Genomic DNA, 22,856 nt, shown 5'->3' on the forward strand with positions numbered 1-22,856 from the left:
GTTGGGATGTGACATCGCACCCAACCATTGGCCCGACTGCCTTTTCTAATCAACCTTGAGGTTTATTTCCTCTAAGTAGTCCTTGATCCAAGCTGAGCGTCGCTCCTATCAACGTTTCTGGATTCAGGGGGGAAACAGCCCAGAGATACCATGTCCTGGTGATCTTTCGCAAAAAAAAAGGGAGAGCTTACAGGCAAAGCACCACAACCTGGAACGTGACGCAGCAAGACAGTCTGCGGTAGTGAATTAGTCTCTCTTCTGAGACAAGCTTCTGCCGCTCTTGGAGGGATCTCAGCTGCTTCCAAGACAACATTCCTCTAGAACAGGAGCCCCCAAACTCAGATGTCCAGGGCTGAAACCTAGTCCACAATGAGCGTGCATGAGATCTAGTTGCATAAAACAGAGGTAGTGCATGCAGCTAGACGTCATGCATATTCATTGTGGAAAGCTTGAAGGCTCAACTGGGTTACAGCCCCACCCTTCCCAGTACTCCCACCATCCTCACTCATTCTCTCCCATTGCTCCCTACCCAACTATTCTCATCTTCCCCCAGTACTTCCCTAGCCTCACTCACCCTATCCACCATTTCCCCCAGTCTCTCCAGTCTCATTCATTCTACCCCAGTACATCCTCCCTAGCACTTCCTTCCAGCTTCACTCACCCTCCTCAGTACTTCTCCCAGCCTCAGTCACCCTCCTTCAATGCTCTCCCACATTCATCCTCTGTGGTACTCCCCCTTCCAGCCTGACTCGCTTGCTCCCCCAGTATCACGTCTTCTCCCCTAGCAGAAGGCAGCTGGCAGTGCAGGAGTTGCCATTCACGATCCCCACACAGTGGTTCCCACCACCATCTCCTGCAGTGACAGCACCTGGGCTGGCGTTCAGAGAATGGCACCGCAAACAGAGGCGGCAGCAGGACAACCGTATGGAAAGTGAGCGTCCATGCATGCACTCCTCCATCACGCACCGCTGGCTACCATCCCTGCAGTCACCAGCTCCAGAGCGCAGGGAGTCGTGGATTTGGCACACAGATAAGCTTGGGAGCGGCCACCGCTGGGCGGCAGCAGCAGCAGTGCAGGCTCGCCGGTTGTCTTGTTGCTTCTGCTGCGTAAAACTTGACAATCTGTGACTTGGAGATTTCTGATATCTCCTCAGAGATGCAGGAATCTGAATAAAATCCCAAAGTCGCCCCAGCTATGACAACGACATACAGTTCTGCTAATGTACCTTACTCCCGCCCTGCAGCACCCCCTGCTAGTCCAGTTCTGCGACTTCATCACCACACACACACACACACAGCTCTGCCCATGCACTTTATTACCACGTACTGTAGCAGCCACTGCTATTCCAGTACCGAGACCCTTCCCTCCCTCAACTCTGCCAATTCACCTCATTCCTGCTCTGCAGCACCCTCTGCTATTCCAATGCTGAAAACCCCCACTCCCCTCCCCACACACAGCTCTGCCAATGTACCTTAGTCCTGTCCTGCAGCACCCTCTGCTATTCCAAGGACCAAAGACCTTTCCCCTTCTCGCCATACACACATGAAAAGATGACAGCAGAAAAAGACCATCCGGCCAACCTAATCTACCTCTCCACACCAACTACTCAGCTCCACAAGTCCTACCACCCCCTCAGAAGTCCCCTGTGCATTTTATTTCTATTCCACTTTTCATGATACTTCAAAGCCGATTATAATTTGGGTACTGTAGACATTTCCCTATCCCCAGAGGGCTTTCAGTCTAAGGGCCAGATTTACTAATCTGTTTCCCCCTTTCTTCACTGTAAGGAAGGTGTACAAGAAATTGATAGAAAATAGCACTGTGTTTTTCCATTTAGCTTTTTAACACGTTCATCACACTTGGTCATCAGCTCCCTCATCCTGCTTTCCTCTCTCCCCCTCCCTTCTCTCACACTATCTTTGTGGTTTGATTTGATCTCGGGTTCACCCAGCTGCTATCTCCTAGCTGCTCCATTCAAAACGCCCCTGCCGGCATCTGGGGCTGTCCCACGTTCCATCAGGGGAGTGGAGTCTTCAGAAGTGGGGGGGACTCCCCTACCTCCGGCGAGGAGCTCCTGACACATCAGAGCGTGGAAACATCTTAGATGAGGCATTAGCCACTTCCTCCCCTTGCTCTGCAGCAAAAAACGCCTCACGCCAGGAAATTAAATGGTCAGTTTTCACAGTGGAAAAGGGTAAACAGTGGAGTGCCTCGGGGATCTGTACTTGGACTGGTGCTTTTCAATATATTTATAAATGATCTGGAAAGGAATGCGACGAGTGAGGTTATCAAATTTGCGGATGATACAAAATTATTCAGAGTAGTTAAATCACAAGCAGACTGTGATACATTACAGGAGGACCTTGCAAGACTGGAAGATTGGGCATCCAAATGGCAGATGAAATTTAATGTGGATAAGTGCAAGGTAATGCGTGTAGGGAAAAATAACCCTTGCTGTAGTTACACAATGTTAGGTTCCATATTAGGAGCTACCACCCAGGAAAAAGATCTAGGAGTCATAGTCCATTGAATTCGTCGGTTCAGTGTGCTGCGGCAGTCAAAAAAGCAAACAGAATGTTGGGAATTATTAGGAAGGGAATGGTGAATAAAACGGAAAATGTCATAATGCCTCTGTATCGCTCCATGGTGAGACCTCACCTTGAATACTGTGTACAATTCTGGTCGCCGCATCTCAAAAAAGATTTAGGTGCACTTGGCTGGCCGAAAATAAATTGTTTCTGAATGTGAAGAAGACCGAGGTGTTATACCTTGCTGGAAATCTCTCTGAAGAGGTTCCCACGCAAGTGTTAATTGGCGAAATCTCAATTCCTATTGTCTCGAAAGTTCGAAATTTTCAAGTTCTTCTTGACACAAAATAAACGAATGAAGCCGCAAACTGCGAAAGTAGCCAAGGGTGACTTTTTTTTCAAACTGCGCATTTTTACGAAGACCGCACCATTTTCAGGGGGGGGGGGGCGGGTGGTGGGGAAGATGATCTAAAAAACTGCAATTCGTTCCTTGATCATTTCTTTCTCTGGCTGCTGCAATTCCTCGCGTGCGAGCTTGCCTAAATCCATGGCCCGTGTTGTGCAACCTGTGCAAAATTCCACTGTGTGCGCAAGGGCATATCCCCCCCCCCCTCACCTTGGCTCCCTATAATCTGGCGGGTGATGCTTGCGCTTAAGAGGATTCGGGGCCTGGTCCCCCGCCTTCCCTTCAGTTGTATCAACCAGTAAGATCACTACGTTCAGAGAACAAAAACCCACTCTGCACTCCATCGCTCAGAGAAGTCCCGACCAGATGAGTTTGCAGAACGCTCTGTCTACATTCAAGGGCCGGCCATCTGGAACTCCTTGACAGATACTGCAAGGATCGAGCCTTCCATATTAAGATTTAGGAAAGCTATTACAGCCTTCTTCCTAGAGCAAGCTTTCCCTATGGTGCCTGGATGACTCTTGCTTTCTGGCATAGCTTCGTAGGGCGGGCAGTGAGATTCAAATTAACGTGGAGGATTGCTATTTGTTTACTGAGACTGGGCTTTTTTTCCTTTCTTAATGTTTGCTTTTTCTTTTATTATTCTGTGTATTTTTGTTTGTTTCGTGAATATGTACATCTTTTGTGAACTGCCTGGAAATGGTGATAGGCAGTCAAGAAATGTTTTAAATAAATAAATATATACATACATAGAAGGGCGACCAAAATGATAAAGGGGATGGAACAACTCCCCTATGAGGAAAGACTAAAGAGGTTAGGACTTTTCAGCATGGAGAAGAGACGGCTGAGGGGGGATATGATAGAGGTGTTTAAAATCATGAGAGGTCTAGAACGGGTAGATGTGAATCGGTTATTTACTCTTTTGGATAATAGAAAGACTAGGGGACACTCCATGAAGTTAGCATGGGGCACATTTAAAACTAATCGGAGAAAGTTCTTTTTTACTCAACGCACAATTAAACTCTGGAATTTGTTGCCAGAGGATGTGGTTAGTGCAGTTAGTATAGCTGTGTTTAAAAAAGGATTGGATAAGTTCTTGGAGGAGAAGTCCATTACCTGCTATTAATTAAGTTCACTTAGAGAATAGCCACTGCCATTAGCAATGGTTACATGGAATAGACTTAGTTTTTGGGCACTTGCCTGGTTCTTATGGCCTGGGTTGGCCACTGTTGGAAACAGGATGCTGGGCTTGATGGACCCTCGGTCTGACCCAGTATGGCATTTTCTTATGTTCTTGTTCTTATGCCAGGGCTGCCTTTCAGCTGGAGCAGGGGCATCTGCTGAGGGAAGGGGGGTGTTTCATAGCTGCCCTGCTCGCTGACAAACTACCGCCACCCTGATTTCATAGCTATTGGGCCCCTGAAGGGCCCAAAATTTTGGGAGAGAGCAGTGTGCCCGATACCCCAACACCCCCCCCCCCTTCCTTTCTCTCGCCGCTGGCGCCACAAACTTGGGACCTGGAGCGGCCGCAGGATTTGCGCCTGCGCAAAAACAGCACCCGCCCATTGAAGGAAAACAGTGGAATCCGATGCTGCCAGCACTGGTCTCTTATGCTGATAAGAGCTGCTCTATAAATAATGCATTAATGAGATTGCAGAACCCCTCTTACCCTCACAGCTGCAGTTCTCAGTTACAAAAAATCTTTAGAATCCCTTTAAGACCAGTCTTCGGTAAGATATTATTGGGGTATCCACAACCCGTCATACACTTATAAAAAAAAAAGCAAGGCTCAATAATATATCGAGAAGGTTGCCTGACAGGCACTTATCCTTCTATACATTTATAGGGAGCTGTTCTCAGGAGTACACCAATGAGGCTTCCTGAGCCACTGTTAGCATTATCAGGAGAAGATATGGTTTATTAGATCGCCCCAGCAGTCCACCTGACCCTGAAACCTCTATCAAACAGGTCAAAGCACAGAGGTGGACCTCGCAGGGGTGCAAACAGGTCCCTGGGTGAAGATGGACACTCCTCAAATTCCAGTTTTCCCCCATGCACACTGGCAATTAAACCAGGAGCTATCATATTGTTTTCTGTTTATTATCATTGTTTCTGTTACAAGTTACTATTTATTATCATTGTTTCTGTTACAAGTTACTATTTTGTTAATTACCTCTGTTCAAACTATTACACTGTTTCAAATCTCAGTTCCCTGTATAGCCTTGTTAAGCTACTATTATGTTCCATGTAAACCTATGCGATGTTCCCAACGAATGTCGGTCTAGAAAAATGTTAAATAAATAAATAAAAAATAAATAAATAGGAGCTGCTGTTGTAAACCAGAGGGGAGAGAGAGAGAGAGAGAGTGTGTGTCTCTGTCTGTCTGTGATCTGCCTTTTCCTTGCACTGGAATCAATGCATGAATAGTATTAAAGGAGACCTGCCTGTGCTCAGGCAGGAATCAGTGTGTGTGTGTGTGTGGAGGGGGGGAGGGTGTTAAAGGAGACCTGTGCTTTTCTCAGGTTGGCATCGGTGTATGCGTGGTGTTGCTGCAATCAATGTTTGCATAGTATTAAAGGAGACCTGTCCATGCTCAGGCTGCATATCATCTTATCTCTGCCCTTGGAAGTCAGCTCTAGATTAAACTTTAAATTGAGTGAGGAAATCCCACATCAGGAGTTCTCTGTTTTCAACACTCTGCAATTCAGTGATTGCACCAACCAAGGCGTAAACAGATCTAAAATGTGGACCCTGAGTCTTCTCCAGTCCCCTCCCCAAAAAATGTCCACAATGAGCAAACAATAAATCATTTATAGTTCTTCTTACCCTGGACTCTCCCCTTCCCACCTCCTACACACTTTGTCTTCTTTCAATTTCAGAACTTCTTTCTTTTCCAAGTCCTGTCCCCTTGGTAATGATATTTTTCCCTACAGTCAATCCCATCCATGCACAATCCCACAATCCCACTACTGCCACCATGGCAGGAAAGAGGAAGAGAACTTGGGGGGGGGGAATCCATGCTCCCTCTTTGGATATACAATTTCTCCTCTACTCCAACAGTTGGTCTGGCCTTTCCTTACCCAGCTTGTTTGTAACTTCGAGAACGTGGTGAAAACCAAAAAAGAAGGGAAAAAATCCTAATATATAAGTCACTAATTAACATTGTCAGCCACTCATGACAGCTACTAGAAATTTGACTTCTAAAATCTATCTAGGCAATGCAAAAGAAGAAAGCATATTTGTTGTAATTCGGGTTGTTCCAGGATTGAATGTCAGTGTTTCTGTATCCATTAATACCCATTGTAGAGCGAGGGTGAGAAAGAGAGAGAGAGAGAAATATGAGAAATATGCTATATTTACACACATCTGTGTGGCAAGCGTTCTGGTTTCCTCTCTTTAAGTCTGTTTCACATTTTTTCCTTCAAGCACCACACTGAGTTTACTTCTCTATTTCCCTCTGGCTGCTAGATGCTAGATGCTAGAGAGAGAGAGAGAGAGAGAGACAGAGAAAGGGGAGGAACCTGCCTCTGCTCTGGGTGTTAACTCTGAATTTCCTTTTCTGTGACATCAGAGCGGAATTTCTCGCTGCGGCTCTTTAAAACCGGCGCGCCAGTCCAAAGAAAGTGGCAGATTAAGAACCAGGAGTCAAGACGCAGAAGAAGGGGGATCAAAGTAGTGCAACCAGATAACCAAAGCCATTACAAAAACAAAAAACAAACCAACCAAACTAAAACAAAACAAAAAAAAAAAAGCGAAGAAAATCTAAACAAGCAAGCAAACACACGCCAAGCATTGCAATAAGCCACAGCCAGCAGTCAGGAGGATTCTTTTGTTTTTTATTGCTTTATGGAAATTCAGCAGGCAACGCATAAGAAGACAGCTATGAGCGCAGACCACGTGGCGCTGGACCCCGAGAAGGGAGGGATGATCGTGATCCGGGAGTCCAGACGGAGCGACCGCTGTTGGAAATGCCTCGGCCTCTTCTCCTTGCTCCTCCTGGCGGGAATCTGCACGCTCTTTGTGCTGCTGCACTTCCGCGTCATCCCGTCGTTTGGCCCCCAGGAGCCGGTGAGTGAATCCGAGACATCCCCCTTCCCCCCCCCTCACTGTGTTCCTTTCTTCGCTTCCCCCTCCGTTGGCGACACTGAACTGGGCAGTCCAGCGACTCTGTCACATCCCTCGCTTCATAGTAACATAGTTAATGACGGCAAATAAAGACCAAAAGACCCATCCAGTCTGCCCAGCAAGTTCCACATGGTAGTAACTGCCGTTCTGTGCAGGTTACCCCCATGCCTTCTGTTAAGGGTAATAGCTGCTGCTCTGTGCAGGTTACCCCATGCCTTCTGTTAAGGGTAGTACGGTAACTGCCGCTCCGTGCAGGTTACCCCCATGCCTTCTGTTAAGGGTAATAGCTGCTGCTCTGTGCAGGTTACCCCATGCCTTCTGTTAAGGGTAGTAGCTGCCGCTCCGTGCAGGTTACCCCCATGCCTTCTTTTAAGGGTAGTAACTGCCACTCCGTGCAGGTTAGCACCATGTAGTTACTACCCTTAGCAAAAGGCATGGGGGTAACCTGCACGGAGCGGCAGTTGCTATCCTTAATGACAAGAGATGGACAAACCTAGATAAGAAAGTATGTAGGCATATTTAATCAGTGACTCTTGAAAGAAAAAAATCTTTTAACAGAAAGGGGAAAGCAGGCATCAGGAGAGGCACACAGAAGTGGAATTTGAGCAATTGTACCGTGAACTCACATAGTTGCATCAGGGATCCTGGAGCATGCATGGGTATGTGCAATGCTCGCCCCAATCTGTGACAGCCACAGACATATAAAATGCCCTCTGAGCATCTATACATGGAGGGGGGGGGGGGGGGGGGGATGCATGGGTGTACATGGAGACAGAGAGGCGAACAAACTGTCCCTCGCTGGGGACGCCTGCGCTACACCTCAGCTTTCCTGCAGCAACCACAACCCCAAACCCTTAATCCATGTGCAGTGTTCTTTGAAAACGCCGCTCTATTTTCCTACGCCTGTTGCGCTGACCTGCGTGCCTGCACAGCTTACCGGTGGTGGTGGTGCTGGTGGTGGGGGGGGGGGGGGGGTATCAGCCGTGTTGTTGCAAGAGCGGGGAATCCCAGAGTGGACCGCGCCGCCCACCCTTCAAAGGCGCACTCCAGCGGGTGGAACAATGGTGGCAGCAGGCCAGCGCTTGCTCCCCCACCGAAAGGAATCTCGCCCGTCCAGTTTCTCGCTGCCTCCTGTTCTGCAGGATCCGGGCTGCCGAGTGGGAGCGTGGGTTGCTGCAGGGTTTCGGGCTTAGCGAGCCCGTCCTCCTTCCCACGGCCCCTCTCCGATGCCCCCCATTGCTCCAACGTGGCACCCTCCTCTGCTACGCTCTCTCTGGATCTCCTTCCTAGGTTCCTGCTTCCTACCTGGGTTTTTCTGTTTCTCAATACGTTTTCCTTGTCATGTTTTTCATCATCTTCTGGGGAATGAGGTTAAATGATGTAATATGTTTATGCTTTCTGTACATTACTGTAATGCCTGCATGGGAATCTGATAAAAGCCCGATCTTCAGCTGTCCGTGCTGTGTTCATGCTTTACAAGGATCAGTGTGACACCTGTCCTGGGGCCTGTAATGACAAACAGAACAGCAGCACCCTCCTGAATTATCAGAAGAAACTTTGGCGTTGTCTGTCTGTGCCGTCTCTCTCTCCCCCCCCCCCCTCCCTCTTGTTTGCATTATTTTCCCCTTTGCTGAAGGTTAACCGTGATCTCCATTTTGTTTTTGCGCAGAATGACCTCCTAGCTGAGAGGGAGAAAGCAGAATCTGCTAAATTATGTAAGTACGCCACCTCCCGCCTCGATCTGTCCGCTCCGCTCTCTGCCGGCACCCTGAGGGGATTTTGGGATCGTTGCTCCGCACAGGGCCCGGGGGGGGGGGGGGGGGGAAGAGTCACAATGATGCAAATTGGGAGAATCTTCTCCTGCGTGGGACTTTTTTTTTTTTTTGGGGGGGGGGGGGGGGGAGAGGGGAAATGAGAAATTTAAGAGGAAGGTGGGAATCCGATTCTCTACCACCACCGCCCCGGGCAATAGAATAGGCTTGAGGGAAAATCAGGGGAATCCAAGCTCTGGAGGGATTTTTTTTATTTTGTGGAAGTGAATCTGAAACCTTCTGAGCCAAAATTCCCTGAAGCTGCACTTTGGGAGACCCAGTCCTGGGGAGTCACAATCAGGTCCCCAAAGACACGGAAGAAGCAGCCCAGGGGACCCCCTTCGGGGAGGGGCCCCGTGAGGGGTAAAGCCTGGAACGGGCGCGGAGGACCCTCAGCACTGGGGGAGCGAGGAGCTAAGCGTGGGGCGGGAGCAAGGAGGCTTCTCAGTGGTGGAGGGGGCGAGGGGGGCGAAAGGCGGAGCTCGGGTAGGGCGCACGCTTCCGCGGAGCAATGGTGGTTTCCCTCTGTCCCTAATCCCCCCCCGTCTCACCGATTTCTTCTCTCCTTCAGACGAGACCCCGCGCCTGATGCAGCTTCAAGCGATGAAAGCCAACAAGCCGGCCGCACACTTACACGGTAAGGGAGATTTTCGGCCACGACATGCCGATTCGTGCTTTATATATTGATCTGGGGGGGGGGGGGCAGAGGGTGACAAATCCCGGCGGGATCCTAAACTTGAAAGCGGGAGTTGCCGCCACCGCCAAGGAGGGCAGGCAGCGCGTACTTCCCAGGGTCCATCGCCAACTCTCTCTCCCCTACGGGGTCTTCAGCTCTAGCGGGGGTGGATGGGTGGGTGAGGCAGGGACAGCATGCTCTACCACAATACCAGTATAGCCTTAATAACCCCCCCCCCCCCCCGTTCCTGATTCCCGCAGGGTACTACAAAGATGGCAAGCTCACCTGGTCGGACGATGCGCTGGAAGACCCGGACGACGACGACGTGGTGTTGAATAAGATGGAGGTCCAGGACAACCAGCTGATCGTCCCCAGCGGGGGCCTCTATTTCGTCTACACCCAGGTGGTCTACACCGGCCGCAGCTGCCAGAAAGGCCCGCTCCATCTCACCCACACCGTCAACCACCTCTCCACGGAGTTCACCAAGTGGGAGCCCATCCTGAGCGCCTCGAAGACGGCCTGCGAGAGCCGGGGCTACGGCGAGGTGTGGTTCCAGACCCTCTACCAGGGAGGGGTCTTCAGGCTGAATAAGGGGGACCGGCTCTCCACAGCGACCTCCGAGGTCGCCCACCTCTTCGTCAGCAGTAGCCAGGCCTACTTTGGCGCCGTGGCCTTGTGACAGAGCCGCAAAGACGTGACCTCCGGTGGGAGGGCCATTGGCGTCCAGATGCTATGCATTTATTTCCTCAAAAAAAAATATTATATATATATATTTGATATTTATATTATTTATTATATATATTTATTTACCTCAGGAATATTTCTCCTCACTCCCCTCTGATAAACGTCATCTCTGGGAAACCCAGCTCACATCCCTTGGGGTTTGTTTGGTTTTTTGTTTAAAGCATCCGGTTCCTGCAGAGAGGAACTGGACCAGTAAACTCAGGATGTGTCCTGTCTGTCAGCAGGTTCATCAGCTTGTCTTGTGATACAGATACAAAAAAAAAAAAAAAAATAATAATAATAATAACACATCCTCAGCTTCTGATTCCATTGCCACTCTGCAGTAGCCAAGCATCAAACTGAGCTGATCTAGGGGGTTGGGAGATCCAGAGGGATTTGCGCTTCCCCCGAGGACTTTTATCAGCATCATCGATGGAGGAAGAAATATTTATTTTGAGGCCGTTTCAACGAACAGAACGTGTTTCCTAATGAATTTGCTCAGAGGTTATCTATATTTATTTTTTTGTACGGGTTTTATCTATATATATTTTTTAAATTATATATTTATTTGTAACTTTATTTTTTTGTAGCATGACTCTAAAGGTGCTGGCACCAGGGCTGGCGGTTCAGAGGTTACCAGGTCCTGGAGGCTAAAGGGACCCCTGATCCTCCGTCATTAAGAGTCAGTAGCAGGATGTTCACAGTGCAATGTGCTATATTTCTGTTCCTCAGTTTTCTACTATAATATAGTGGATTGTGTATTACATGCATACACATTCCTGTAATGTGTGTGTGTGTGTGTGTATGAGAATGTATGTATATCTACATCTATATCTATAGATATCTATAGATATATGTATAGCTTAACTTTTTATCAGGCCTACTGATTGACTCAATCCTTCTAGATGTTTTTTTTTTCCCCTCTAAGAGGGCAGTAGTGCGAGACTCCGGAGTCTGTAGTCGGCTCCATGCTGCCATCACAGAGCAAGAGACAAGACAGAGAGAGAGAAAGGAGCAAGAGTAACAATCTCCAAAAATCAATGTGTACCAATCAGCACTCCTGGTAACAAATGCGCTGCCTTTACAAACGGGCAGGGGGAGACAGAGAGACAGGGACTGGAATCTCATTCTCTGTGGTGAAGTTCTCGGGCGGAGGCACACGCAGCTGGCACTCTCCGCCATGTTTTAAACTTTTTTTTTTTACCCGGAAAATACTAAAAATTGTTATTCGGTGTTACAGTGCGATTCCAGAGGTGGACTGTAAGCTTCTGGGAGAAATGTAAAATGGCTTCCTCTGGACTGTGTTTCCTCAACAGAAAAAGTTTGTACAAAGTTCTGCATGTCCTTCCTGCCAATGTGCCATGAACTGGCAAGCGGGGCAAATAAAATTTGAAATTAAATGCTATCATCCTTGCCTTTTCTACTTCCTTTGTGGGTTTAATGGGTCATAAATATATTTATACCATTTTTTGTGAGCTCAGTAGCCAATTTTGTGCTATCACATGATCAAGAGCAGGTGGTAATGGTGGGATTGGCACCCGAGTCTGCAGGTATCATAACTCTGCACTAGACTGCATCTCTACAATGCTGCATACACCTAGCAGTGCTATGGAAATGGTAAGTAGTAGTAGGACAGACAGATGGTGGCAGGTTTGGGATTGGCGCCCGAGGCTGCAGGCTGTCACACAGGGAGTGGGCTTGCAGGCTGGGACTCCAGCTGTCACATATTAGATCGGGGCGAGCACTGGACATACCCATGCATGCTCCAGGATCCCTGACGCAACCATGTGAGTTCTCAGTGCAGTTGCTCAAATGGCCCGTAAAGTGGCCACTGGGTAGGAAAGAAGAACAAATTTGTACAATTCTCAGGAACAAATTTGTTCTCCTTCCTGTTATTCCTGTCTAAAAATGTCGACCACACAGGTATTGCGTTCCCAATATGGATGCTTGAATAACAAAATTCACTGAACAGGATTTGAGCAGGGGTCAGTGACTTCATAGATAATCCCATTCCAACGCTGCTCACAGGAGGTCACCGGCAGCTTTACTGAGGTTCTCTAATTTTTTTTCTAAGGTGTCTACTCTCCTCTTCAGTCTAGTCTGGTCACCACCAACCTCATCGAGACCTCCAAGCTACTGCTCCTTGCATCCTCTCCAACCACTGTCTCTTCTCTCCTTTCCCCCATGAGACGAGCAAATCTCTACCTGCAATACTATGTTCTACTTCACTTTGCTTCCACCCCTTTGCCCCTTCCCCCCTCTCCATGCTGTGAGACCCGCCAAAACCTCACACTGCCACTGCCTCTCCTCACCAGGGCATTATCTACACAGACTATGGATTCCATGTCAAAATTTACAAGATTAATCTTGAGTTCTCCAACAAGGCCTCCACTACCTCCTCCTTCCCCCCCTTTATCCTCTCTCCCTTGTCTTAGCCCCTATCGCTCTCTCATCTTCTCTCCTCTGCCAAATGAACTACCTGGTGCTCCAACCCCATAGCCACACCCGAATCCTCAATACTCTCTCCCCTGCCGTCACCCCTCCAGCTGTCACATCCTCAACCTACTGCTTTCTACGACAACCATTCCATGCCGTTGATCCCACTACTCCTCTACAACCCTTCACCAGTCTCTACCTGCCCTAGTAATTATTGCCCTACCTCCCTTCTCCTATTTCCGCATCCAAATTACTTAAACGGGCCATTTACCTCCCCACATTCTTGATTTCGCCCTCTACAAGCCACAGAGACATCTCTTGCCAAAGTCTCCTCCAAGCCAAGGCAATAGGACTCATCTTCATTCTCCTCAACCCATCAACCTCTTTCAACATCATTCAGCAACATCTCCTCGGCACCCTGTACTCAGTAAAGAGACCGTTCTAGCTTGGTTCTTATCGTTTGTCCTTTGGGTGGATCCTCCTCTACGGATATCCAATCAGAACCTCAGGGTTCTGATTGGATATCCGTAGAGCGAGGGGAAAACCTGGGCCTTTTCCCCTCGCTCTGCTCATTCTCTTCCTGCTCTGATCATCTCCCATGGTTTATAGCACCATCTTTATGTAGATGACACACTGATCTACCTTCCATGGAGCCGGGAAAAAAAAAAAAAAAGGTTACCACTCCCCACATCAGATACAGCTCAAGCCAGAGCAGCGACTTGAGGAGAGGAGGCCCATGGTCATAATGACACTGGAGGGAGAGAAATTACATAGCTGAATTTGAAAGACACTGCAGTGAAGAGAGAGCCGATTCACTGAAGGAGTAGCCTAGTGGTAAGAGCAGCGGGCTACGAACCAGGTGACCCTGGGCAAATCTCCTTCCCCTCCATTGCCTCAGGCACAAACAGATTGTAAGCCTTCTGGGGACAGGGAAATACCTATGGCACCTGAATATAATCTGCTTTGAAGCACCAAAAAGCAGAATATAAACTGAATAAATAATAATCTACCTCTCTATACCAGAGCTGGCACCAAAAATAGCGATGCATATGCCCAGTAGCTCTTTAGCAGCAGTACTAAGAATCCAATCCCAGTTTTCAGCCTGCGTGTCCAGCATTCACACCTGCCACTTTGAACTCAATATGGCCAGAACAGAACAACTTACTGGTCCCCCCCAAAGTCCCTTCCTCTCCATTTTCTATCACTGAATAACACTATCGCCCTTCCGATCCCCTTAGCCCGCAACCCTGTGGTCCTCTATGTGCATATCACAACACTGCTAAAACGTGTCGTTTCTCTCTCTACATCATCACCAAAATTTGCCCCTCTCTTTCTGAACGCACTTATTTATTTATTTATTTATTTTAATTTTTATATACCGATGTTCCTGTAAAGAATACATATCGCACCGGTTTACAAGGAACTGAACAGTCGCCTCCAGGGCGGAAATACATTAAAACAGTCGCCTCAAGGCAGAATACATTAACACATGCATCAACACATACATCAACTTGTCAAAACCCTTGCCCGTCCTCTCATCGCCTCCCGCTTAGACTACTGCAACCTGCTCCTCAAGCATCTCTTCGCCGTAGCCTCTTCAAAATTCAGCCTTGTGTCTTAGCTCCCTCCGATGTCGTTACGAGCAGGGGCCCTCCACGCCTCGAGTCGCTACATCGTGCTCAAGCTGCATCTGAGGTGGGCGGCGATAAAATTTTTTTTTTTTAATTTAAAATTTTTTTTTTTAATTTTAAAATGGGGCCGCATTCAGGGAAGGGGGGGGGGGGGGGGCGGCGGCAGCGTTCCACTGGTCCTGGTCCTTCTTATCTCGCTGCGGCGGGCGCCTCTTCCTTCTACGCGGGTTCCGACACCGGATTGTAATCTGAGCCAGCCGGGGAGGAAGAGGCGCCGGCGACAGAAGAAAGAAAAAAAACAAGTCCGAAGCGCTGCTGGGCGCTGAAGCCACTATCCCGGTTTCCACTCCACACCGGTCGGACCATGGAGGAGAAAGTCGATGGGGGCAAAACCTTTTTTTTTTTTTTTTTTAATTTTCAGGGTAAAGGAAATTATAGAAGAGGTCAGAAGATCAGGCTCCAGACTCAGCAGGAACGCCAGCAAAGATTTCTTCACAAAATGAAGTGGTGGATACAAGGAATGTGCTAGGGGCAGAAACAGAAAGAGAAGAGGCGCAGAGGATCCTCAGGCGTGAAAAAATGTTAAAGCGGTGACTTAACTAGCTGGCTTTTTTTTTTTTGTGTAACTTTATTAAAAACCTACCCTCAGAACTGAAGGTTTTTCCCTTCCCTTTAGGGTTTTTATATTGACTATTTTGCGTGTTACGAGGTTGTACACTGCCTCGGGGGTGCCTTTTTGCCTCAATAAATAAGGTTAAGGGGAAAGTCAGAGATCAACAGTGGTACGGCTCTAGGAAATAAACTGGGCCGAGACCCCCAGATGGGCCGCTGCAGTCCCCTCTCTGCCATCAGATTCCGGGCTAGTGTGGAGCGGTAGGAAAAAGCGAGGCATTTGGACGCCATATTTAGCACAAGGGGTTTTTTCTTTTTTTTGTGTTAGCTCACACGCTCCTAACAAGCCACCTTCCTGTGAGTAAGAGCGGAGGAGGAGGATTCGTGGTCTGCTCGCCCCCCCCCCCTCTTGTCCTGTCGCAGAGAAATTGAAGGGAGTCGGTGTGGGTTGGAGAAAAGCAGTCGGGTCTCTCTGCCCCCCACCCCCACCTTCAGCTGGCAAAAGCAGAAATGTAAGGATGGGTGCAGTCAGCTGTTTTTCAAGGGCTACCGGGAGGACAGGAAAAGAAGCCAAGGGGCTTATAAAAATGAGGGCAGGGAGGCCGAAGCGAAACATCAGCGGAACGTTCTGGGGATGGACCAGACGACTTCCTGAATTCCCTCCCGGCCCCCTCTCTCTCTAGATGACCACACGAGGTTACCTTTCGGCCCTTTCTTGGTCCAGAGGGCCGCCTGAGCTCCTTCTCCCGCGACTCCGGGCGACCCTCCCGAGAGCTCGTGGCACCCACGGCGGCGAGTTCACGAGAAAGCCGCACCTTGCCCCCGCGATACCCATTGCGGCATTTCCATAAGATGCACCCTGCGCCCATTAAAATGTCTGTGGAACGTGACGCTCGTAAAATATTCAGCAGCCACCCCGAAAATCCATTTCCCGAGAGAAAAATACGAAAAGTCAATAACTATAGATTTTTTTTTTTTTTTAATTTTAAGTAATTTCCTGCGATGGGGAAGGATTTCCAGCTTCTTGTTATGTTTGGGGATGCTGGAAACTTCTGGGCCTCTCTTTCTCCCATTTAAAACTTCTGCTTTTCCCGGCACCCCTTCCTTTTTTTTTTCCCTCTCCCTCCTGTTGCAGCATACTGGGAACTATTTCACACGAGGACGCCTTTGTGATTCGTGACGCTGAGGCTCTCAGCTTGGGAAAAAAAAAATAATAATAATAATAATAAAATAGTCACCAAGCCTAAGACCCGCCTGCTGAGCAGGGAGACCCAGGGGAATCTGTGGCCAGAAAGATGGTGGCAGGCCCTGTAGAGGCCTAGCTTGTGAAGCCTGGCCCAGCTGGAGATACTAACTCGCTTCCCCGTCCTGTCGCTGAAATGTCTTCAACCAACTTCAATTTTTTGCTTTTTAGCGCCTGGGGGCTCAGTAAGGGTTTCCTCTCCGGATTCCCAGGGGCTACTTTTTTTTTGGGGGGGTGGGGGACCCGAGTGTTAAAGTCATTTTATTCGGTTAAGCCGGAGTCTGATCACGCATTTTTATTTCTTTAGCAGATCAAATATCTTTTTTTTTTTAACGAAACTGCAGCATTAAAAGTGATGCCATAACCACCCTGTTTGAAGCGGAGGATGCGACAGACAGTGGATGTGGCGTAAAGAAAGACTCGTGGGCCAGGAATATCCAGGGCCCTGCCTCAGTTGTGTAAGGGACAGGATGTTCCTATTTTTAGAAACCTCGCACTGATGAAATATTAAACACAGAGTTACTATATTTGGATGATGAGTAATTTTTTATTTTTTTTTTTAATAGGAATCCACCTGCCTGGAGGGGGAATAATGGCTGAGAGACAGGGATAGAAGGAGCAGGTGAGGAGGAGGAGAGGGCGGGGTGGGAAATGAAAGAAGGCAGACAAATCGTATTACCGCCGGCAGCGCATGAGACCATGGATACGGCAGAGAGGAATGATCAGCTCCATAACTTTACATTAAGGATAACACCTCCCCTCCCCTCGCTGTTAAATGACTATCACTTTATATTAGAGATAAAACGCCCCCTCCCCTCACTCTCCCCAATACACAAGCTACGTTGCACTGGAACCAAGTACCCCGGGCATGGGTCCCCAGATGAGAACTGGCTGAATGATAAGACACACGCGTGTGGTGGTAAATGGAAATTCACTCGGAGGAGAGAAAGGTGCCTCAGAGTGAAGTTGCTGGTGCCGGTCCTGTTCCATATCTTTGCGTGGAAAGGTCAGAAGGAAAAAAATATGCATTTTAGCAGGTGACACCAAGATCTGCAACGGAGTGGACACCTCCGAGGGAGTAGAGAGAGTGAGGTGTGGTCAGATGCCTGGCAGTTGAGCAGCAATGCAATGCAAAAAAAAAAAAAAAAAGCACAGAATTTATGGAGCAGAAATCCAAAGGCGCGGTAAATGATAGGTGGCGACAGACCGATGTGCACCGACCAAGACTGAGATCCTGGGGCGATGGAGTCTGATGATTTGAAGGCGGCGAAAGTGTTTGACAAGGCAATGCCTAAGGCCAGAGGGATCCTGGGCTGCACAGAGAGAGGCGTAAGGAACAGGAGAAAGGAGGCGATGATGCTCCCGTACAGGTCCCTTGGTGAAGCCTCACCTGAAGCACTGTGTTCAGTTCTGGAGCCCGTAGCTCAAGAAGGACAGAGGCAGTCCAGAGAAAAGCGACCAAAACGGCTCAGAGTCTGCAGCACAAGCCATAAGAAATGAGGCTGAAGGACTTAAAAACATGTACAGGGTGGAGGGGAGGAGAGACGGGATGGGGGAGATATGACAGAAGCATTTAAATACCTGAATGGCATTAATGATGCACATGAATCAAATCTTTTCCAATGGAAAGAAACCTCACTGTACGAAACACCAAGGGAGCAGACTCGGGAACATCAGTGGGTGGTGGAGGCCTGGAATGCCCTCCCAGAGTGGGGGATGGAGAGAAAAACGGTAATAGAAATTAAAAAAAAAAAGAAAAAAGAAAATAGCATGGGATAAACACAGAGGGATCCCTAGCAACAAGCGAATGCTAATGAAGCAGTGGGGAAAACCTGCAGTTATAGTCTGAACACCTTGCTGGCTGGCCATTTCGGTATCTGTCCGCCATTGTTTTCTATATTATGCCCTTTCACTAAAAATGATAAAATACCTTTTTCCCCCCTCGCTGTCCACCCCTAGAAGACTTATGCTGCATCAGTTTGTAAGACCAGTTTTTTTTACAGTCATATACAAGAAAAAAAAAAAAAAAGGTCAGTTGTAAGGATTAAGCTGTGAATCGTTTATCATAGTGATGATTTACTATAACACAGTGGCGCTCAACATTTTTTTCTGCCATGACACACCTAACAGATTATGCTCACGTGCGTGACACACTGCACACTACATTTAACAGGTTTACCAAAAAAAATCCTAGATATTATTTTATTGTTGAAAATGATGCAGGAGAAAGATAACATTCTTTCATTTCAATAACTGCTTATAAAATATCATTATTAAATGTCAGTTTGTCACAAAGATGTTAATCTTTGCTTACTGCATCAGTGAGAAATCTGGGACTCATATGCAGCGCACAGTTTTTGGATACAGACAAACTCTCATGCATTTCGCTGTCAACCTTGGAAAGTTCTGACCTATTCTGGAGTTTATACAGAGCAAGAGTTAGGAGATTTCCCCTTTCAACTCACCATACAAAAAATATATTCAAATTCTGATATCCCCTCAGTAATAGTACTTCAAAATCCCTTCCCTGCCAGCCACTCTGTGAACCTGCTAAAAAGCCATTTAGAAATGATATAGCACACCCGCCATACCATAAGAGCACTAACATCCAGGGCTTGAACAGCAACAACCTTACCTATGAGAAAGCAAGACTGCAAATGTAGAACAAGGTACACTTACTATTAGAGAAACAAAGCAAGCCAGACTGCTCTAGATTCCTACACAGAATCTACATCCTAGTTAGCAGAATCCCTCACCTCTGTCAGACATGCAGCCTGCAGACTGACCCTTATCTACCACAGAATAAAAGACCAAACATTATAAACAAGCATGCAGAGAAAATCTGAAACTCCAAGGAGGGGGAGGTGTGGCAGGATAGGGCATGCCTGCAACATTTCTGGCTTGGATTGGTGGTGGCACTGATTGCTAGGATTGAGGGAAAAGCAGCAACAGGGAGCAGTGAGGAGGAATTTTAAGTACCAGGCTCCTTACTCTGCACTCTCCTCAAGCAGCAAGCATGCGTGGCTGTTGTAGAAAGCACAGGCCTGCTATGCCCGATCTCTGGTGTCACGCCTTCCGACCCCTGGTAACGCACTGGCTGAGAACCACTGTTATAACAACCCAGAGAGATGGGCGAGAGGTTGCGAGGCTCTGCCTCGGTCAGGCGTGCAGGACACAGACCGGCCCGGAATACAGGACTCACGAATTAGGTAAAACAGAAAGACCCGTTACGTTATGCCATGTACGTTATGTTGTGAATGTTTTATTTTGCAAATCTGAGCTCTCAGCTTTTGCACAAAAGCGATTTAAGAAATTTTTATAAACAAAACTGAACCGGAAACCCCCAAGAAGTCGGGCTCTGCATGCAGAGGAGAAAGAGAACCGCACAAATGCAAGGAGGAGTGAGAGCAGAGAGAGAGAGAGAGCAGGGAACTCCATCCCCTTCTACTCCCCCCCCCCTCCCCAGGCCAGAACTGTGATCTGAACCCCAGACTGAGACCCAGCAGCACCAGGACCCGGGAACTGCTCTTGACACCGTCCTTTCTGTATTACCAGGGGCGACATCTGAGCAAACGATCAGGGTCAGGAAAGGTTCCTGCATCCGAATCTGAAAGGGACAGAGGGTGAGTGGAAGGAGCATCTTGGTGTCGGGTAACTTCCTCTTGCCACCTCATCTTTCTTGGAAACGCTCGAGGTTTTTCTTTAGATGAATTGATGATCAAATGTTTTCAAAATAGCTTTTTTTTTTTTAATAGAAATTGATGTCTGTCTCTCTCTCTCTCTCTCAACACTCTTGCAGAGCGGCGGAAAGCAGGCAACGTGGATTTCAAAACGAAGGCCCCCCCCCACCGCAGAGGTCCTGAGGCGCTATTCAGAGGGCCCTTCTCTGCCGGCAAACACCCCCTGTGGCCCACGGAGAACGCCTTCCTCGTAGAGTTTGAAAACGAGCTCGCGGTCCTGCGGGTACAACCTCCCGGGGAGAATTTCCTTCTCGGCCTCAACATCCAGAGGGCGCGAGGATGCATGGTCCCGCCACTCCAACCCACCCCCCCCCCCCCAGGCTCGGCCAATTTACCTCACTCCTGCCCTGCAGCCTCCCCTGCTGTTACAGACCCAGGGGGAATCATTTGACATAGGCACATGTGCAGGGCTGGCGCCACCATTAGGCGGGGCTGGGCGGTCGCCTAGGGCGGCGTCAGTTGGCGGGGAGTCGCCATGTTCTGTGTGCCCAAAAATCTTTAAAATAAAGAGTTACAAAAAAAAATGTGAAAGAAGAAGTCACAGAGCGCTTGCTGAGAGAGAGAACTGTAAGAGGGTGACCTTAACTCTATATAACTGCCGCAGACAGTGGCACATTCAACTCAGGGTGGGTTTGGGGGAGGGGAGGCGGTGCACATTGGTCTGCCTAGGACGCTACAGACTCTTGCACTGGCCCTGCACATGGGGCCCTGTGGTCCAACTCCCCCTCTTTCCCCCCCCCCCCCCCCCCCCCCCCCAAATCAGGCAACTTCCTGTCCCCAAAATTCTAGCAGGACCAGAATCACAGGGCTCCTCACCCAACTCCTCTCCCTCCCCCATCCCAGTATGGCCTCTCCTCTCCTTCAATCCACTCTGCCCTCTCCCATGTCCCTGCTGTGGCCCCAGTACGGCCTCTCTTGCCCTCCTTCCTCACTCCCAGGCTGGCAAGAGAAGCAGCGTTTCCTCTCCCACCGGTTTCCTCTTGCTGCATGGGATCAGACTTGTGGTGTGAGCCTCGAGATCTACAGGGAGCCATTTGTTTATTTAAACAAATCCAAAGGTGCTTGATGGGTTACAATAAACATTCATACCAATTACATAACATCAAAGCAAATCAAAATAAAATTATAATTGCACAATCAATGCAACCAACTTAACTAACAGGTAATGGAGAGCATAACAATAGCATAAAAAGGAAATAAGAATAAAAACAACCAATACTACAAAAAAAAAAAAAAAGAACTGCCTTGTGACTATACGCCACAGCTAAAAGGACAAAGTGTTCTATCGCTCAAATGCTTGAGCCACATAAAAAAGGCCTTCACCTTCTTCCTACATCTCATCAGGTTAGATTATTCCAAAGGGTGAGCCCCGCTACATAAAAAGTCCTCTCTCTCTCTCTAGTTTCCTCAAGTTGCACATGTCGAAATGAAGGAACACCTAACCGGTTAAGGCCTGCAGATCTCGGCACGCGTTGCAGCTTATCCATTTTCCGCGACGTGCTCGCTCACTGCTGAGCGCCACTATTTACAGCGACGATCTGGAACTGCGTTCTCCATTGCAGAGGGAGCTAAGGAAGCATAATACGGGAACAACCTGATCCCATCGTCTCGAAGCTATGCTAAGCCCTGCATGCTGAGTCCCGAGCTGCTTGCAGACACTGGAGCATGCACGCTGGGAGTCCTACATAAAGTGCATTACAATAGCCTTAGTTTTGATATGACCGGGGAACGTATTACAGTGCAAAAGTCATCGGTAGAGAAAAGGCGTAAGGCCACAGCTATGCATAATTTACCAAATGCACTGGATGCTGAGGGAAGGAAAAGAGTGCACCAGGGACCGAAAGGATGGAGGGGGAGGGAGAAGGACTGCGTATTTCATTCAGGGAGAGAAAGAAATGGCCCATGATGAGGGAAATGGAGAGAAGAGACCAGGAATGGTGGGAGGGGGGGAGAGATGAAGCAAGAGAATACTAGAGACTGGGGTGAGAGAGAAAGAACTCTGGATTTGGTGGAGGGGAAGAGGAATCCAGTGCGATAATAACAGGCAGAAGGGGACGAGGAATGAAGGAGAGAGCAATAGGGGGAAAGAGAAAGGGGGGATGGAGAAAAGAGGATGCGGTCAGGAAAAAAAAAAAAAAAGGAAGAGGAGGGCTGACAGCAGGAATAGAAAACATTATTAAAATATCTGCTGCTGAAGGAAAGAGACAAAAAGGAGGAAGAGATGAAACCGAAACCACAAAGAGAGGAAAACCAAAAATAGGAACAGAGAGAGACGAGGGCACGAGAAAGAACAGAGAGAGGCGCTGAGTCAGACGGATCTGAGCCTGAAGCAGCAAAGCTTGGAAACTTTCACCATCAGATCTTCAAAAGTCCTGAGCGTTGGTCGGTTAAACCCAACCGGTTACAAATCGGAGAATCAGCAGGCCTAGATCTAGCCGGGCAAATCTGAGCCGAGGGGGAAAAAAACCCAAAAAAAAACCTAGCCGGTTTAGCGTGGCTGCAAATCCGGCTACACAGATAACCAGCAGAAATTTGAACTCGGTTAAATATCCTGGTGAACAAAAAAAACGTCTCAGATGTGTCCCTCATATAGAATTTACATGTTGGGGACAGTGGATTTTATTGGGCTGATTTGGCCTTTTCTGGTGTATAATTAATTCTTTTCTATCTACCTGCCAGCCCTGAGGATTTTGTAGCGCCTGTGCTAAATGTTTTGCAGTAACAAAAACTTACAAAGAATTTGCTTTTAAGTTTATTCTGAAAACAAAGTTACTACAGTTTTCCTTGGGGACGATCCACCGGTCAATACCAGCCCCCACTCCCCATCCCTAAGGCACCGCTCGCTCACTCTTGGATTTACAGGGAACAGGCGTTCAGGATTCACCCACCCAAAACCTTGGCTTCTGCGCCAGCCAGGCAAGGCT

The 22,856-nt window shown here is 48.3% G+C and overlaps 1 protein-coding gene and 1 long non-coding RNA gene across 2 annotated transcripts; both read left to right on the forward strand.

Annotated features, from left to right (window-relative positions):
• The first annotated feature begins 6,551 nt into the window (after positions 1–6,551).
• Positions 6,552–11,675, forward strand: LOC115081006 (tumor necrosis factor-like). Its single transcript, XM_029585512.1, has 4 exons — positions 6,552–7,003; positions 8,730–8,775; positions 9,443–9,508; positions 9,808–11,675. Exons 1-4 carry the CDS (start codon positions 6,782–6,784, stop codon positions 10,224–10,226), a joined length of 753 nt encoding a protein of 250 aa, XP_029441372.1. The 5' UTR covers positions 6,552–6,781; the 3' UTR covers positions 10,227–11,675.
• Positions 11,676–19,229: 7,554 nt separating this feature from the next.
• LOC115080116 lies at positions 19,230–20,433 on the forward strand. Its single transcript, XR_003853521.1, has 3 exons — positions 19,230–19,401; positions 19,748–19,815; positions 19,992–20,433. It is a non-coding gene; the product is annotated as an uncharacterized LOC115080116 (long non-coding RNA).
• Positions 20,434–22,856: the final 2,423 nt, after the last annotated feature.

This window comes from Rhinatrema bivittatum, chromosome 19 (genome assembly GCF_901001135.1).
Source record: "Rhinatrema bivittatum chromosome 19, aRhiBiv1.1, whole genome shotgun sequence".
Lineage (NCBI taxonomy): Eukaryota > Metazoa > Chordata > Amphibia > Gymnophiona > Rhinatrematidae > Rhinatrema > Rhinatrema bivittatum.

Bases quoted from the DNA above. Each gene is read 5' to 3' on its own strand.
- LOC115081006 (XM_029585512.1), top strand. From the start codon at position 6,782: ATGGAAATTCAGCAGGCAACGCATAAGAAGACAGCTATGAGCGCAGAC. The intron at 8,776-9,442 runs GTAAGTACGCCA...TCTCTCCTTCAG, and splicing joins AGCAGAATCTGCTAAATTAT to ACGAGACCCCGCGCCTGATG. The intron at 9,509-9,807 runs GTAAGGGAGATT...TGATTCCCGCAG, and splicing joins GCCGGCCGCACACTTACACG to GGTACTACAAAGATGGCAAG.